This window comes from Notolabrus celidotus, chromosome 6 (assembly GCF_009762535.1).
Source record: "Notolabrus celidotus isolate fNotCel1 chromosome 6, fNotCel1.pri, whole genome shotgun sequence".
Taxonomy (NCBI): domain Eukaryota; kingdom Metazoa; phylum Chordata; class Actinopteri; order Labriformes; family Labridae; genus Notolabrus; species Notolabrus celidotus.
Genome location: NC_048277.1, coordinates 13,203,609 through 13,222,162, shown reverse-complemented (window position 1 = coordinate 13,222,162; position 18,554 = coordinate 13,203,609). Strand labels below are relative to the sequence as shown.

The 18,554-nt window shown below is 37.8% G+C and overlaps 1 protein-coding gene across 1 annotated transcript; it reads left to right on the top strand.

The window, feature by feature from the left end:
• The first annotated feature begins 3,849 nt into the window (after nt 1-3,849).
• On the top strand, nt 3,850-11,107 carry LOC117814040 (oocyte zinc finger protein XlCOF22-like). Its single transcript, XM_034685149.1, has 3 exons — nt 3,850-4,381; nt 6,091-6,495; nt 8,234-11,107. Exons 1-3 carry the CDS (start codon nt 4,192-4,194, stop codon nt 9,337-9,339), a joined length of 1,701 nt encoding a protein of 566 aa, XP_034541040.1. The 5' UTR covers nt 3,850-4,191; the 3' UTR covers nt 9,340-11,107.
• The last annotated feature ends 7,447 nt before the right edge of the window (nt 11,108-18,554 follow it).

The following is an 18,554-nucleotide window of genomic DNA, read 5'->3' as shown; positions in this document are numbered from 1 at the left end:
ATACGACATACAAAAACAAGAACAACATTCTGGGCCTGTGCAGTTCTTCTTAATACCATTTTCTAATAGCACCAAGTCTATGTTAGCATGCTGCTGAAAGAGCCTTCAGCCCTTTTTACATTGACACTGCAGCTCTCAGAACATTGAACAAACATTGACCCTGACACTGACAGCAGTGTTCTATTGATCTTGTGTGATTTTACACTGCATATGGCGTTGTTGAAGGGAGAGGCAGGGCTTGTAAATGAAAAGCAAGCTTCACACACACGCAAACACACACACCCACACTAACAGTGCTCTGTCACTCCTGGAAAAGTGTATAATGGGGGCGAACAGCACTGTGTTGAACAGGCATTGTAAAAGGAGCTACTGTTTACATTTTCCCAGAAAAGATTCAGGATGTGTTGCACATTTGTCATTTCAAAAGAAAAAAATGATCTGAAGTTACAGTAAGATAAATCTTAATTTTAGACCCTTGCATTTTTTGCAGTTTGTGTTCTTAAAAAAATGCACATATAAGATAAGATAAGATAATCCTTTATACGTCCCACAACGGGGAAATTTAAAGTGTTGCAGCAGCAGAGTAGACAGTGCAAAACAGTATAGTGGGGGGTGGGGGGCGTGCTGCAGACAATAGTGTCGGACTGACACCTCTGGGCCCTCTCGTCCTGCGGACGATCGGTGAGGTAGTTCAGAATCCAGGCCGTGAGGAGGTGGTCCACTCCAGAGTGCTCCAACTTGTCCCTCAGAAGCGAAGGCTGGATGGTGTTGAAGGCACTAGAGAAATAAAAAAATATAATAAATGTATAGGATATAGGTACATCTTCATTTTTCTATCAAACACTGTACCTGGTGCAGACATTTACTCAGGCTAGTCACAAATACACAGATACAGTTAATAAAACCAAAAGACATTTCTGCTCATGAGCTGCTTAATAATGTTGACATGCTGCCATCTATTGTGTTGTTAAAACTGGTTTCAGAAATCAAAGCCACATTTTATAGTTAAGGGGAAAATTAAAGTCAGATAATTGTTTTTGTTTATAATATTGCAACCCAGAGGTTTACAGACAAATTATAGACATATATGCTTTATATACTGTATATATACTGTAATGTGTTATCATCAGTCCTCAAAATACTGGAAAAGAATCAATGAAGAAATACACTGTCAAATATTAATAAGCTACTCCTCATCCTGGAGGATTGCTTGCTTGTATCGGCAAATTACACATATTTTTCACTGGTCAGTACACAAATGCACAAATGGTGCATTCAAGGACAAATAAAAAGTTTACAGACAGTTGTGTTATTGTTTAGCCCAAAAAAAGAACAACAGAACTAACAAGAAACACTACCTTCCCTGAATTCATAAACTTTTGGATAAGATCTGTCATGTGTGCTGACAATTGTTCTCTTTGTTTTAGTGCATAACAGTAACACTGCAGCAGATGGAGGACCGAGCGAGGAGAGAGACGCAGAGCATGTGAATTAGAAGCAGGGCCAATGAACCAAAGATCCAAGGATTCTAAAAGTGAAATGAAGCAATTTTCATCCACTTCAGATCCTTTTTTGTACTCAATTCAAAGCAGATCTTTGCCTTATAGATCTGCGACTGACACCCAACATTTTGTTCTGTTGATGCAAATCTGGGAGATTTTGTAGAATAAGAGGCCCCTGTTTGATGAGTTTTTAACTTTGAGATGTATTAAAAAGGCACATTTTTACGAGTAAAGTTTAAACAGTTCATGTTGCTGCTGACTGAGGGATCAGTGTTCCTTACTTGATTGATCTGAAATGTGGATGTTAGTGTGTCAGATTTGCTTCAGTCTTGAAAGACAAGGGTGCCAGGCTGAAGATAGGGGGAGGAAGTGCTGATTGTCAGGTCAATACATTATTTTTTACCCAGATAGCTTTCCTTTCGGGGGGGGGGGATAAAGTGTAATGTTGCTATTGACAAATGATTTTGCCTTTTAGCTTGAATAAATCTTGATCCAATGGATTATTTTCAACAGAAGAGATCTCACTGTAAGACCAAGTGTACTGGAACTATGAAAAATCCTTGCATAGACCTGTGACGTAAACAGCAATGGTTGGTTCACGAGAAAAATCTAAAGTTTTCAAATTAACACATCAAGACACTTTTGTGTTGTTGGCCAACTCTTACCTCAACAGTGTTCAGAAACAAAGTACTGTACACAACACCTCACACCTCAACGAAAATGCAGTCAGGTTTACAGATCATGTTTCCCTAAATCATGCAACCTATTGATAGACCAGGAGTTATATAGCACCCCTGGGGTCCCAAGCTTTTAAGCCCGCGACCCCCAAAATATAGGTGCCAAAGAATCACGACCCCCACTGTCCCTCACAGTGATTTAATGTGGTTTCATTTAGCTGGTTTGCAGAAAATTAGCTATATGTGGCTGTGTTTCCTGTGCCGTTTAATTAACTGTTCACAAACCCTAAACTTAGGAGTCACTGGCAAAAGGAAAGGCAGAAAACTCATTACATTTTCTATTTTCAAGGTTTTATTTAAAGTTTAACTACTAATTTTGTCGATACTTTTTTACTATAATGGGTAAAATGTACTATTTTTAGATAACTTTAAAAAAAACAAACATTCTGGAATACATCTCACAACCCCCCATTTGTGTCCAGACTAATGTTCCAGACTAATGTTCTATTTATGCTATGGTCTGTTTCTTTTAATGTGTTGGATATTTTCCTGTGAAGCACTTTGTGATTTTATTCTGTGAAAGGTGCTATACTAAATAAAATGTACTTACTTACTTACTTACTTACTTACTTACTTACTTACTTACTTACTTACTTACTTACTTACTTACTTACTTACTTACTCATGACCCCCCAGGGGGTCCCGACCCACACTGGGAGTCCCTGCTATTGACTACCAGCAGCTGCCAAGTTGAATTTCATTGTAAAGGATTATTTCCATGTCAGTTACACAATATAGCCTACAAAGTCAATGTTTTCGTTTTATCAGTGTCCCTTCCTTGCTCTGCCTATTCCTTGTTTTGAGATATTATCCCATTAAAGCTGCTGTTGGTAGGAATGGCGTAAAAAAGCTTTACTTTATTCTGCTGGGTTTGGTACTCATCGGTAAGTGGAGTATTTTGAGACTATAATGAAATCTCTGCAATTTCTAATACCTTTGTATCGAGCAATATTATTATTCCCCTCGTTTCCGTTATCACGGACCAATTATAGCTAATCTCCAATCCTCTGTCCTGATTGGTTAAGGGGTGGCCCTTACTACATCCTCCGATTGGTTATGAGCCCGGCACTATCGTGACTGCACATGCTGATCTGTGTTCAATTCAATACAATTCAATTCAATTCAATTCAATTCAATTCAATTCAAAACCTTTATTTATTCTCGAAAAGACATTGAGGTTTCCCTCATTCCCAATGTCGTCGAGATCACAGGCACATTAGAAACAGCAAACAAACACACACAATCATTCACAAAATAATATATTAATTGTGTTGGGGGGCTAAGAGGAAATCTGTTTTGGAGGGACAGTGTTGTCATTTGAAGGCCCTCTCTCTGAACAGATGTTTATACTCCGTGACTACCAATGTAAGAATCATGTAAAAATCTGTCTTTTACAAGGGCTGCTTTCATCATTTAATATAATCTAACAAAAATAAATAAATAAAAATAAAAACTAGTAATATAATTTCAATAATATATTTCATAGTATAGTTAAAATATTTTAGCATTTCAACCATAGATTGTATGATTTCAAGGGACGCGGTTTTCACCAACTTTTATTCTGACAGGTGAGTAAAGTATTTCCGGATTAGGGAAAAAAAAAGCGAAACAAGAGTATCTATTTCCGGTGTGTACTTTTCACTGTATCGCGCCTTAAGTGAGCGGTACTTGGTAAATGTACACCGTAAACCTTTCACTATTACTACAATTATCTGCACATCTGGATGAAACTTGAACGGACTTTTGTTTTTACAGTCCTGTATTGTCGTGTATGTTTGAGTCATTCTCAGGCAGCATGTTTAACTGAGGATGTTACTTCAGCTTGCTAACTGGACACAGGACACATTTTTAGATCCGTGTCTGGAGATGTTGTAAAATTCTTAGCATCATTTAATATCCACCAAAAGCTCTCTCTGTGTGCGTGTGTCCAAAGACTTGAATCCTGTCCGGAAATGTCTAAGGTGGAGATGCTCAGAGCTCTGGTGATTCAGAGACAAACACTGGCTGCTGAAGAGATATGTAAGCTGTTTGAAAGAACCGCAGCAGAGTTCAGAGATGGTTGTTTCACATCTGTAAAGAAAACCCGACAGACCAAAGAAGTGGACTCAGATCTGACCACTGCAGCTTCTGTTCCCAGTGCAGGTTTGTAAACGATATATAATACTACAGAGACTTAAGAGTGTAATCTGAAGTGAGTATCTGCTCTGTCCAACATACAAACAACATTAATTAGGTACTTCATCTCTTAGATTTAAACATCCTGTCATACTATAACTAAGTAGTGTGGTTCGTGTTCTGTGGTTATGGGGCGACTTTTGTAAAGTTGTGCATACTGAAAATAACAGCAACATTTAGCTGCAAAACGTATTCAAAATGTAGTGTGAACTTTTTTAAATCACATTTAGAGCAATATGTCTGATATTCTTCACATTTAATTTTGTCGTGCAAAATATATTTCAGTTACAATCACTGTTAAATCCAAATGCTAATACTAAAACATTTAGATTTAACATTAAGATTAAACATTTAACATTTAGAATGAACAATCAACATTTCACATTTATATTTGGATTAAACATTTAGATTTAACATTTACAATTTAGACTGATATTTAACATTTATTTTCAACATTTAACATTTAGATTAATATTTAGGATTTTGATTTAGCAGGGATTGAAATAGGGGTCTTTGTTTTGTTGTCAAACTCTAACACATAAAGCTGAACCTAAAGTAGCAAAAACAATCACTTTACTACAACTTCATTTTCCTCACACTGCAGCTCTTACATTCTGTTTAAGTGCACTCCTAAAAATCCAAACTTGTATTACCTCCAAGTCATTTAAACCTCCAGTATTAGGGCAATGAATCCAAATTGTTTGCACCATTGCATTTGCATTACACACATCTCAAAAGTCAAATTAATTGCAACAAAGAAGAAAATAACTTTTATGTAAGTGGGCAATGATTTCCAACTGAACATGGTTATATTTAACCTGTTGAATGGAGGTCTGAGTATAATGGCCATGCTTTTACATAATTTACTGTATATGCAGTCAGATGAAGCTCACACAAGCTTTCAGCCTCCTTGAGATTAATTTGTACTAATTGACGGCCAAAAAAAATTCACTAGGATTAATTTGGACTCACGATAAACATGTTACAAACACAGGTGTTCAACATAAAGATGAAGGTCAACAGATTGACGTTAAGCAGTGAGTTACAGCTAAAATGCACTCTTTAATTTTTGTGTATTTGTTGCACTTTGTCTCTTTATGGCACTATTAAAAAAATCAGCTTAAGGCATATATTTTTCTCTTATCTTACAGACCCCTTAACTGTTATACAAGTATATTCATTTCAGTGGATTGTGTCATACATAACTGTCTTTATGTGTACAAGATAATCTTTGGTGAAAAAATGCACATGATGGGATTACCTCCATAAAGAGTGCCTGATTTGCAATGACAGACTCAGATTGTTATTGTGAGTGTCTTATGGTATTACAGAGAAGGGACCTATAGGAATACTTGTAGGACCTTTTGTTGAGTAAAAGCTTCTCTTTTAGTCATTAAAATCTTATACATTGCTCTCTTCTTCCATTAACGAAACAGTCATTTTAGCCTGAAGAACACAGGAGTTGGTGCTAGACTTCTCCTTGTTGGTTAGTTTTTTGTATTGTTGTGTTAGTTTGATGTCTCAAAGGGTCAGCTCAGAACCAGTACAACAAAATAATACAGACAGTCCATTAAGAGGCAATCTATAACTAATGAACAAATTTAGTTCCTCTGTATTATAACAGATGTCAATTTGTGTCTTTCTTCATTTTGGCCCTTTCTCCCTTTTCTCTCCAGAAATCCAGCGGGTGATTGTTGGCGAAGAAGTTCCTTTTGAGTGGCTGGAGTGGAGCCCCAACGCGTATCAGGAGGGACCAGAGCCCCCTGATATTAAAAAGGAACAAGTGGAACTCCAGAGCAGTCAGGACTGCAAACAGCTCCCTGTGAAGAGTGGAGACCATGAAGAAAAAACTGAGCTCCACCAAAATAAAGCTGCTACTCAGATAAAAATAGAAGCTGATGAAGAGGACCGTGAAGGATCGGAAGTGATCAGGAAGATGAATGTTTTAGTGAAGCAAAGACTAACTGCAGCTGCCAAAGAGATATTTGGATTGTTTGAAACCAGCTTAGCAGAATACGAGGAAGAGATTAAAGGATTTCAGAAGCTGCTGGAAAAAGCTGGAGTTCAGATCAAAACTGCAGGTTTGTTGAAGGTTTTACTTTTATGAAAACTTCATGACGAAGTTAAAGAGTTGTGTCAACTAGTCAGCTATTTATTCTGCATATGAATAGAACTGCCCCGTTAAATTGAACAGATTTAAATCATCTGTTCTGAAGACCCCAAGTTAAGTCACATTTTCTGGCCTATTAGCTGCACTTTTTTAAGCTGTGCCATCAAAAGAACAAGTTCACATTGCCCTTTGAAATATATGTAAATCTGGACACTTCACGAGATATGTTGAGTCTTAATGATTTATGAAAATAAGCACAGTGGATGACTTGAAAAAATTATAAAGTAGTAAGGCTCTTAATGTTTTAATGTGCACATAGCCCATGTAAGGGGAAACATTTTCTATCATGAGCTTTCAAGGTAAAACTGAGTAGTGTCTGTAGTGGCTCTGAGGTTACAAAGGCACTAATGGCTTGTTCAGGCATCATCAGGGTAACAGAGACATTGCTCGTTTAAATTCTAGATTTTGATTGCAAGATGAATAAAAAAAAGACATTTAGGCTTTTCATTATGCTTGTTACCACAACACGTGGAGTACTACCATGTGAAGTGTCTGTAATCAGGATTTTTTAGACTCTGTACATCAAACTGTCTGACCTGCAGCAGAGTATGGTCATGTCCTCCATGTCAGCATTATCCCTTACGTCCAATCCACCTTCATGCACAAGAGACAGTTGTGCATACGCGGTCATTTGATGTGTATGCCCTCACTCCCTCCCTTCATGTGCTGGTTATGTCCCTACACAGATACAGTGAGCAGGTCAGTGTAGGAGGAAAAGGGGGAGCTAAATAAAGCAGGCAGTGCAGTTTTTGCTGCAGTCAGCTAGATGCTGTGAGATTTAAGTCATGACTCATTTTTCCTTTAAATATAGACTTAAAAGTATGACAATTACATTCAGTTGTTTTGATTGACAGACGGGAACACTGTAGCTGTTGGCTAGGAGGCTCAAACTCCGCCTCTTTACGTCACAATCGCTCGACAGCAGCAATATGGCTGCCGCCGACAATTTGCCTCAAAATAGCGCTTCAGAAACAGATGGGTGATGTCACGGATACTACGTCCATATTTTATACAGTCTATGGTACAGACAAACAAGTTACCTGCAGTTCACCTCACAGCCCCTCCTGACATCATGTGTATGGCTTAGAAGAGAGTTAGGGTGACAGGTATTTGTTATTTATTTTATTTTTTAAACTGCTTTATTTTGTTGTTGTTTTTATGTGTTTGTATTTGTACTCATTAGTTTTTTTTTTTTCCGTTTTTGTCGTTTTCAAGTGGAGGCAACCTCAGCAGACCATGTGATAAAACAAAAGCTTGTGAAAGATGTGGTCGGTTTCTAAAGTATAGAGGTTGCCATTGCCCTATGCATTGACCCCATTAATAAGAGTTGGCCTGACAAAATGTGAACAGAAAATGTTTTCTAAACAGATGATTTGAATTGTCAAGTTTAGAGGAGCAGCCCTAATGCTTGAAACAGGACACTTTGGAGCTGTAGAGTGTAGAAAATGCACTGTTGTAAACATTAGGATAACACTGGATTTATAATGCATTTGAAAGCATGGATGCAGCATATAATATTCTTTTGTTCATCATCAGAAGGAGTGCGCCTCCTTGCTAATAAGCTACTATTTACAACTACATATTGGTTTGATTAATGCAAAATCGTATCTATTTGAGAATAACAACTCTGTTCTTTCCCTAACTTTTAGTTACCTCACAGGTGTTGGTGATCAAAGAAGAAGTTCCCCCTGGGCAGCGCAGGTTGAAAACCAATCTGAACCAAGAGACTCAAGTAAACCCACATATTAAAGAGGAAGAGGAGGAAGTGTGGAGCTGTCAGCAGGAAGAGAGGCCTCAAGGACGAGATGAAGAAACCACCAAGTTACCTCTCAATGCTGTATCTGTGATCCGTCAGAAGTTCTCAAACCCTCATCAGAGGCAAAGTGATGAAACTGGAGCTGATGAAGAGGGTACTGGAGAATCAGACAAGACATCTTCTGATTATGACACAGAAAACAGTGATGATTTTTCACAAGAGATGAGTCAATCTCAGTCAGGTTTAGAAAATCTTGATTACAGTGAAGACAGTGAAACAGTCCAAGGAATACCAAGCATGATGGACAACACAGAAGGGAAACCATTCAGTTGTTTAATTTGTGGTAAAGGTTTTAGCGATAAATCCAATCTGAGGAGACACATCCGATTTCACAAAGGGGAGAAAACATTCAACTGTGACTTTTGTGACAAAACGTTCACTGAGAAGGCCTATTTAAAGAGACACATGAGAAACCACACAGGCCAGAAGCCATTTAATTGTCCCATCTGTGAAAGAGGTTTCAGTGGAAACATAGATCTGACGAGGCACGTCAGAACCCACACAGGAGAGAAACCGTTCAGCTGCTCATGTTGTGGTAAAGTATTCAGCCAGCATGAAAACCTGCGAAGGCATGAAAGAACTCACACAGGAGAGAAACCATTCAGCTGTGTGGTTTGCGCAAAGGGATTTACCCACAAAGGAGCGCTGGTTGTACACATGAGAATTCACACCGGAGAGAAACCTTTTAGCTGCTCGGTCTGTGGGAAGAAATACAGCGAAAAAGGAAATCTGAAGAAGCACATGATTGTTCACACAGGAGAGAAACCTTTCAGTTGCAACATTTGTGAAAAAAGATTTAATTATCAGTCTCAGGTCAAAAACCACAAGTGCTCCGGTGAAAGCAGCACAACAGTAGTTCTTCAGCAAGAGGAAACTTCTGGTCCTGAGACAGTCGATGCAGAAATGCTAAAAACTACAGTTCCTCAAGTTTTCATTTGAAGCTGGCTCCAGAAGCACCAGAAACCACCTACACTCCCATTCAAAACATCTTTACAGCAAAAATAAACATGTTTACAGCCTGGTTGAAATAACAATTTTGGTCTGAATCGGCACAAAATGTACAGGGGTGAATTTTTTTTACGTATTCATTTTTAAAGATATTTAAGTTACAAATTTAGCGCAATAAGGAGCTTGGCTAACTTGACTGACCATTGGGTGATGTCAATGTAACAAGGTTCATGTATAATGCTACCTATGGTCATCAGTCATGAGATCTAAACCCTACAGGTGGTGCTGAGGTCAGAAAGGCAGCCCCATCTCAATACTGTAAGCACAAAACTGGAAAAAAGTGAACCAAAATATTCACATCAAAGAGAGGACATATATCATTGACAACAGTGTTACATAAGGCTGTGTTCAGATGATAATTTTACATAAATACCCCCATAAAATGAAATGATACATCAAAACAAATAGGTAGGCAATACAAACATTGCAGGACTAGACCGCACTACATGTTATATTATTAACAAAGACCTCACATCAAGACAGGATAAGATCCAGTCCCCTCTTAAAATAGGACTCAGTCTGACCTCATCTTAATCCACAATGAGCATTGCACCTCGCAGTATTTAGCTAGTTACAGCAGCGAGGAAAAACTTCCTTTTAACAGGCAGAAACCTCGAGCAGAACCAGACTCATGTTAGACAGCCATCTGCCTAGTCCAACATGACCCACCACAGACTCTTGAACTAATGGGAGCACTATTTTTGCAAGGGCAAAATAAGTAAAAAACTCATCATAATAAATAAATGCCATGAGACATCAGAGATCTCCTGGCAAACGTACAGAGTCCTTTGTGAGTTAATTCCCTTTACTGTTAAACTGTTTGGTGCTTCATTGATTTATCATTGAAAAATACAGTACTGTTACGGTGTGTTAGCGCTAAAATCAAGAATGATTTAATGTAAGTCAATGTAAATATATATATGCCTGTAGGTACACTTTGACAATTTCTACAACTTGAGCTCAACATGAACGTGACTAAGTGTCAAAAAGAGACCCCGCTGAAATGTAGACGTTGCATCTCATCGTCGATCTAAACTCCAGATGAAGCATGAATTCACACTTTTTAAAAATGATGTGACCCAGTTTTGCAATTAAATCACATCAGAATAGTTTTATTTTGGGTTTATTACACAGTAGTAAACCAAGTTTTAGCCAACATGTGACTTACTTTAAAAAACAAAGACACTGCCACTCACAGGAAAATGATGCAGTTTAAATGTTCTTTGCTTATGGTCTGAACAAAGTCTATACATCATGTACTCAAACATCTGTAAATCCTGAGTGTTTTATATTCATGTGTTGTAGTCCCATATTATCAAGCATGACTTGTTGTAGAGCTGTGTGTGGTTAACATGTCTATTTAAACAAATATCTATTTAAAAAAAACGAGTCATGGAGTGCAGGCTTCATCAGGTTGAATCGAGCCCCATGTACAGAGGCTATAGTCAACCAAGTGGATGCTCCAGGTTTAGTTCCAGCCTATGGCCCTTTGCTGCAAGTCACTCCTCACGCTCTCTCCTCAGTTTTCTACTCAACCCATCATCCTATCTCTCCCAGTAAAGGCATAAAAAGCCCAAACATGAACTGTAAAAAAGACTTATGCAACAACAATAAGGTTATCTTACAAATATGAAGTAATATGTATGACAAATACAGTTTGTCATGAAATGTTATGTAATAAAAGTCATCCATTTATATATTTCACTTTGTGTTGTAGTGTCTTATACTCACAGAAAGTTGAATGTGGGATCAAAGTGCTGCACTTCTTAAATCTTTTACTCTGGCACTGTTACTTTAGGATAAGTTGGCACCTAGGTACAGTAAGCTGACATCAACGTCAAGCACTGACAACTAAGCTGACTGCAAAACATCACACAAACAAAACAGAACAAGCAAACATTCTTCAAACTACGATTACATAATAAGACGTTTACATTTGAAGCTCTGTAACAGAGCTGTGTGCAGGAGAGACATTGACAACCAGCTGATACTGGTTATTCTCACTTTAGGTATTAATTAGTAACATTTATTACAAACATACAGGAGAGTGCATTTCATGTTACAGATGTGGGCCTTGTTTTTTGATGGTCAGTAACTACATCAGGATACTTACAAACATGCCTTTTAGAACACCATGATGTCTAGTGTTTCCTCTTATGATGCCTGGGAATGCCATAATGCACCAACACAATTTCAGCAACAGAGGTCAGTGTTTCTTTGTAAACGTTCAATAGTCCTCATTCACAGTATGTCAACTGACACAATATCTTTGGGCCAGCATGCAGGCTAAAATGCTATGCAAGTATTTTCTGGGTAATGTCCATATCACTTTGTTGAATCGTATGAACTAAGAAGTCACTTATTCTAACTTTAATGCACTAAAATGTTCTTTTTCTCTTTAGATTATTGGGGAGTCTGTTTCAAACATTAAAATGAGTATCCTTCCTTTGGATGTAAGAATTAGCATAGCCTCCTTTCAGCCTTACGGTTGTTGTTTTTTTTTTACCTCAGTCCAAATAACTTCTACATATTGACACATGAGTATTTATAGTACTGTAAGCATTTTGTTAAAATGTCTCTTTTCTTTTCTATGTGATTGTGCATTTCTTGTGTTTCCATTTTACACCTTGGCTACATGTTGGTGAAGTGAATAGCACTGGTTTGAATCCAGGCTGGAACCTGTCTGTATAGAGTTCTCCTAGTGCATGTGTAGGTTCTCCTGAACACTCCTGCTTCCTCCCACAATCCGAAGTGCATGCTCATGTGGTTAGTTGACCATTTTACAGTTTTTCTCAGTCACTTTGGTACATTTCTCAAATCATCCTCGACATTTGCAAAACAGTAAGTCCATTTCTCAAAACAATTCGTACAAATAGCAAAACACCATGGATTTCCTGCAAAAGCCAGTATCTTGCTCAAAATCCTTAGTCCATCTCTCAAAAGTAAATTGTGTCAATGAACATGTCAGTGCCATCAGAGTGACAAGTCCTTGTGGCACTGTGTACGGATAAGACAGTCAAATTGCTTAGTCATGTTGTCAATATAACAGTGTACTCTGGAGGGACGTTCTGATGTAAACTAAGGCTAAAGTTTTGATGACAGTTATTGTAAATTGTAAGTTACACCTTAGTGTATGTAGGAGATTGATTGCAAGAGACTGGACAAGATTCACATTTACGCTTTTACTGTTTGAACTTAATTTGTCACCTGGGAGCAATTTACCCATTCAGGACAGATTTAGAAAAAAAGTCTGATGGAAATGTACAGAAATATGACTGACATATTCTGACAACATTTTCAATCATTTTGCATGTGAAGACTTATGCAATGAACTAATGCCTAAATGTTGTGGAGGGTGAGACTATTCAACAGAGACCCATTATAATACATTTTGATCACCATGACATAAGCAGTTGATAATGTAGGAAACAGCAGAGAATTGTACATAATCATTTGCATGGATCTACCAAAGCATTTGCAACTTATTCAAAGACATGAGAAACTGCTTTTTTGATGTGCACAAGTGACGCAATGATGTGAAAATTGAACAAGTAGTTTTGAGAATTTCAATTCTGATCTGAGAAATGTACCAAAGCGACTGAGAAAAACTGTAAATGGCTGTGAGTGAGTCTGGTTATCTGTCTATATGTTTGCAGTGTGATAGGTTGGTGATCTGTCCAGGGTGTACCCTGCTTCTCGCCCAATGACAGCTGCAATTTGCTCCAGACCCCCTGTGGGATACGCAGAAGGGATAATGGATGGATGGACGTTTTGAACAGGCCATTTCATCAGAGCTCTGACTGGGTCAGTTTGAGTGATATGTGTCCAACAAACAGTAGGCATATGATTTAAAAGGTACTGCTGAGACTAAGTAGGCTTGTGTTTGTGATGCATTGTACAAAATCAAAGTCAATGAAAAGTTTTTCCGTCAATTAACAAAACAAACAACATAATTAAACACACATTATGGCTCCTTCAATGTGGGTTTTTGTCCTTGTTTGATGTGCTGATTTAGGTCTATTTATGTTTTCTTTCTTTTTTTTTTTAGTTTGTATTTCATATACATTTTTTGTTTGTATTTGTATTACTATGCTTTAGGAGCAATGTGTAACCCAGTGTTTTAAAATTGCTATATGAATAGATTTTTTCTAACAGCACTAATTATAGACTTGTGGTCTACAGCATAGGTTCCCAAATTGTATAGTCTGCAACCCCAAATATAATGTTTTTTTGGTTTTATCTAAAATGTATCTACAGTTTCTTAAATATATTTTTTTCAATAATGGATCAAATATTCACTTTAAAATAATAATAGTTTTTTTTATTGTTGTTGGAAGGTATCTTATGACCCCCCAACAGTGTCTCCTAACCCCCCAGGGGGTCTTGACCCCTACTTTGGGGACCATTGGTCTACAGCACTAATTGACTGACTTTGACCTTGATTTTCCCTTTTTTGTTTGTTTAGTGTTCTCTCTGGTCCTTCTATAAGTATTTTTGTATAGCATTTCTAAACCATCAAAGATATCCACAAATTAACATGCCAACTAGAGAAATTCATGTTTTTGTTTTTGTTTGTTTGTTTCTTTTTTATAGCTACAATAAATGTGTAGCATGGGTAACATACAAATGTACAATTGTGAAGGAAATAGTATGACATTACATGATTTATGACTCTCCTGGTGTATGACAAAGCCTTTGTTTATGGCTCATTCAGGTACAACTGTTGGACAGCAGACTCTGTGATGTTTTATTGGCCAGTACTTCAGAGACCAATGCATTGTGCCAGTTCAGCCCATTAACCTGAATGAGAATTGTGAGGACGGAGAAGGGAGGGGAGTCTGCACCTCTCACTCGGAAACCCCTCATGCACACACAGATGGACTCACAAACACAGAGCTGATAAGTATTCAAACCTTGTCTAGACTGCATCACCCCCTCACCACACACCCCACCTTTCCCTCTCTGCATCAGTGCTCCAGCACCCAGATAAGGGAGAGAGAGAGAGAGAGAGAGAGAGAGAGAGAGAGAGAGAGAGAGAGAGAGAGAGAGAGAGAGAGAGAGAGAGAGAGAAAGAGAGAGAAAAAGAGAGGGAGCAGAGGGATATCCCGCCACCTGACTTCCAAGATCTGAAGGAGATAAGGCAAGTAAAAACCCTCTCAAATTCCTTTCTTCATCATACCTCCATCAATACTCATCACAAATAACATCTTTATTCAAATATGCTGCTCAGGTGGTGGAAAATATTTAGAGAAACTGATTTATCATTTGCTTGTTTTGCAGTCACTCTTGTAAAGAAAAAGTACTTTCAAGTATTGAGCATACAACAATGGCCTGGCAAACAACATGCTGATTATTTTAGTGTATATATAACCACATGATAAAAAAATCATCTAATGTATTGTCCTGTAATGATAAAAATACATCTTAGGGGAGACATATGGCGTTAATGAGTGATTTTTCCATCTGATCCCAGCTGTTACATAACACGCCTGCCTGTGTACTGAAGCAGAATACTAAACATTTGGGCTGGGTTCACCCATAATACAACAGACTGCCACCACTGACCCCCACCACCAGGGCCACTGTAAAGCCTTATTGTGCTGAATTATATTGGGTAATTATGGGATGTATATGACAGAGTCGTGGACAGACATAGATGTGTTAAATTCCAACAAAGTGTCCACTGAAAGAGTTGAAATAGAGAAGATGTTGAGGAAAATGGCACATTAAAAAAAACATTTCAAGCAATGGTTACATGAGTTTCAAATGCTGTGTCACACACAATTGTATAATGTGTAGCCATTGCAATCTTAGTTGTGATATGAGATTGTTAATTCCAAAAAGGGACTATTAGACATTTAAACAAAACCACTGAACAAATGGTGGTGATTCATTAGTAACCATTCACCAACAGCTTTAGTTTTACAGAAGCTGTTGTGTAGTACAAAGCTAATGGTCGCCATATTGGCAATACTGACTCCAGCTAAAGATGTACTCTACTGCCCGCTACATACTACTTACAGATGCAATATGCAGTACGTGCTGCACACTGCATATTGCACACTGGGTTTGAAGGAAGTATGTAGTGAGACTGGAATTCAATAATTTTCACAGAATGAAAAGTTACATGCGAGATGGGTATCGCCTCTGTAACGACTGGAAGTGAAAACATTCACTGATGTTTCTTTCGCATCACTTCACTGTTAAAGTAACAGACAGTTAAATGTTAACGTTGTAGTTTTGGTAAAAACTGTAGTCCAAACTCAAACACAGTAGGTGGCGGTCATGCACCTAAAAAATGAGTGTCACCTGCCATAAGCGGAAAACAGATGAAGAAGAATGTAAACACTGTGCATTGTGGGAAACAGAATGGAAGGCAGACTTGTCCGTTTCATATGAGGATTTCTTCCGAATCAGTTTGACATCCAGGTATTTTTGGCTTACTGCAAATATTTCTTTTGTTTACATACTGCATACTACATTTTGGCCAAATCAATACAACTGCAAGTATAGTGTGCGGTTTGAAAACAGCCCGAAGTTCGGATCAATTTAGAAAATTAACAAAGAGATGAAGCTAAGGCAGGCCTTCATTGCAAACAGCTACAATGTGGCGGCCTGTAAGTCAACTCAGTCAAGCCCCTGATTACGCAAATGTATGCATACCTCTGGGCCTTAGTATTATAAAAACAGACTAGTTGTAAAAAAAATAAGAAATTATTTTAAAACCACGATGTAAACATGTTTATTTCACTGTAAAGATTAATACTTCAACATGGGTGTTAATGGGGCTTTCTTGTCTTTTAGAAACAGCCTCAACTGGACACTCAAGGAAATGCGTTTTTTTGCACTGTAGCATCGGCTTCATTTTTCAATGGCAGAGGTCACCGCTTGGCAATAACTGAGTAACTTCATTGGTAATGACAAACCTGATGAGCTCCAATAGAAAGTACAATGGCGCTGAGACTTAAAATAAATAAATAAAGATGCTAAAAACGTGACATCAAAACGTGACATGTTAAAACAGGTAAAAATTACCTTTAATTTAGACATCTATAATAAAATATAATAACTTAAAATCTGTGAGAAATTATATGTATAAACTTGACATCCTAAATAGAGATCAATTTTTTCCTATTCAAATTTAAATTAGCATCAAAATGAAAATGTTTAATGCGAACATATGTTCATGTTACATATCTTTGCATAAATGGAAAATAATTAATGTTGCATTTCCTGACTTGTGTGATTTCTACATGATAGTCTGTCTTTTTCTTGTGTTTTCTAAGGCACTCATGCTCTAAATTAAAAAAGAACAAACATTTCTTGTAAAGTCACAGATTCTTTCAATTGAACAATTATTTCAAGCCATCAAGGGAAAAGTATGCACACACTTCATAGCATTTGTTTTTCTGGAGGTGTGTTTATGAAATTGATGACCTGGCACTACTAACTCACAGAGGAAATATATCCTTAGCATTAATTTAAAGTTGTGCTCTGTGCAACCTGATGGATGTGAGGCTAATATTGATTTTCTCTTCAGCTCTGTGTTAATCATTTTCCCTTTTTCATTTTCAACCATCTTCACCACCTAGCCAACAGTGTACTGCATGTCTGCTGTTCTGTCCTGGGCCGGTGGCATGCTGTGAGTTTAACAGAGCTTAAACAGCTGCCTGCTGCTGTGGGAAACAACTCTGATTATGACCAAAGAAAAAGTTGAGTTGTAGAATGGAAAACCAAATCAGTGAGTCTGTTTTGCCTCTTTGTTTTTCTCTGGAGGATACTGTTCTTAATTTATGTGTTTTTTTAAGTCGTTCTGACATTTTAAACATAAAATGTTAGTTACGGTTGCCTTTTTATAGCAACTTATTATTAAAAGGCCCAAAAAAAAAAAATTGTGTATGTATGCTGACACAGCCGGTAATGGCAAAAGAAAGAAGGAGGGGATTCCGATGAAGGCCATAGATAATCTTGTGGATTGCTTGGAACTCATTTGTACAATGGATGCAGAGATTTTCCACTGAGCCACAGAGCTCCCTCATTAATCTTTGAATTATTAATTAAAGTGAAGTTAAACAAGCTGACAAGATGGCAGACTGCAGCAGAGAAGAAGAGTAGGTAGAGGAGGGTGGGAAAGAGTGTGATGTGAGGATTTATAATGCAGGGAAGAAAAACAGGCAGGGAGTGTGATTGGAAAGGATGGGGAGGTGAGAGAAAGAGAAAGAGAGCTAGTAAAGTGATGATGGGAAAGAAAAGAGGTCTGCAAATCTTGGAATATTTGGATTTTATTCAGGCTGCATGAATGCAGATGAGGCAGGGGGCTTGTTGAAAGTGGCTGATAGTTGTTCAGCAAAGAGATATTTGATGCTATTGGCTTGCTATATTTTAAACCGCGAGCTTAGTTTACTGTCTCTGACATACCCATCTTAAGGTAAAGGGGGATGCTGGTGCACTTGCTGTACTTTTATGAGTGTAGTTGGCAAAGGTGCAAAAGGTCCAGGATTTCTCAAGTAGACTTCTTTAGCAGTTGTTCTAAATTAAAGCTCCAGTGAGGAACTTTCTGTTTGTGCTGATTTTGGTGTCACCTGTGGACAATGGGGTATCTTTTATTTATCTGCTCATCTTGTCCGGTACATATCATGTTTTACATCATAAACTGTCATCCTTCAATCTGTAAAAGTCTAACATTTACCTCATGTGTATATTTGTTGTGCAAAAATAATTAAAGGCTATCTCTTCAGGTTGCTGTCAATCACCTGGTCCAAGACCTACCCCCTTGCAGATGTTTTAGGCATTAAAAATTACAATATAGTGTTTGTCAGTCTTGTTGCTGAAGGTCTTGTTTAGTTTTGTAGTTCAAAAGAAGCTTGATTGTTTATTCCGGTCTACTTCATAACTGGATAAAAACTAGTCACAGGAACTTTAAATGTCATCCAATGATTGTGTTTGTTTTGCCTTGACAAGCTCAGATTGTTAATCTAAGAGCCTGGCAACATTACTGGGAGGTTCCCGATAGTGGCAGATCTTTTTGTTAAAGAGTAAGATGGCAGAAACAATTGTTGCATTGCTCTCTGCACAGTGACCAGAACTCAGGAGTTGGTGGTCTACCACTGCCTTGAACACTTAATTGTGCTGTGCCCATTAAAACA

Coding starts and splice junctions, on each gene's coding strand:
- LOC117814040 (XM_034685149.1), top strand. CDS start 4,192: ATGTCTAAGGTGGAGATGCTCAGAGCTCTGGTGATTCAGAGACAAACA. Junction 4,382..6,090: donor AGCTTCTGTTCCCAGTGCAG/GTTTGTAAACGA, acceptor TTTTCTCTCCAG/AAATCCAGCGGGTGATTGTT. Junction 6,496..8,233: donor AGTTCAGATCAAAACTGCAG/GTTTGTTGAAGG, acceptor CCTAACTTTTAG/TTACCTCACAGGTGTTGGTG.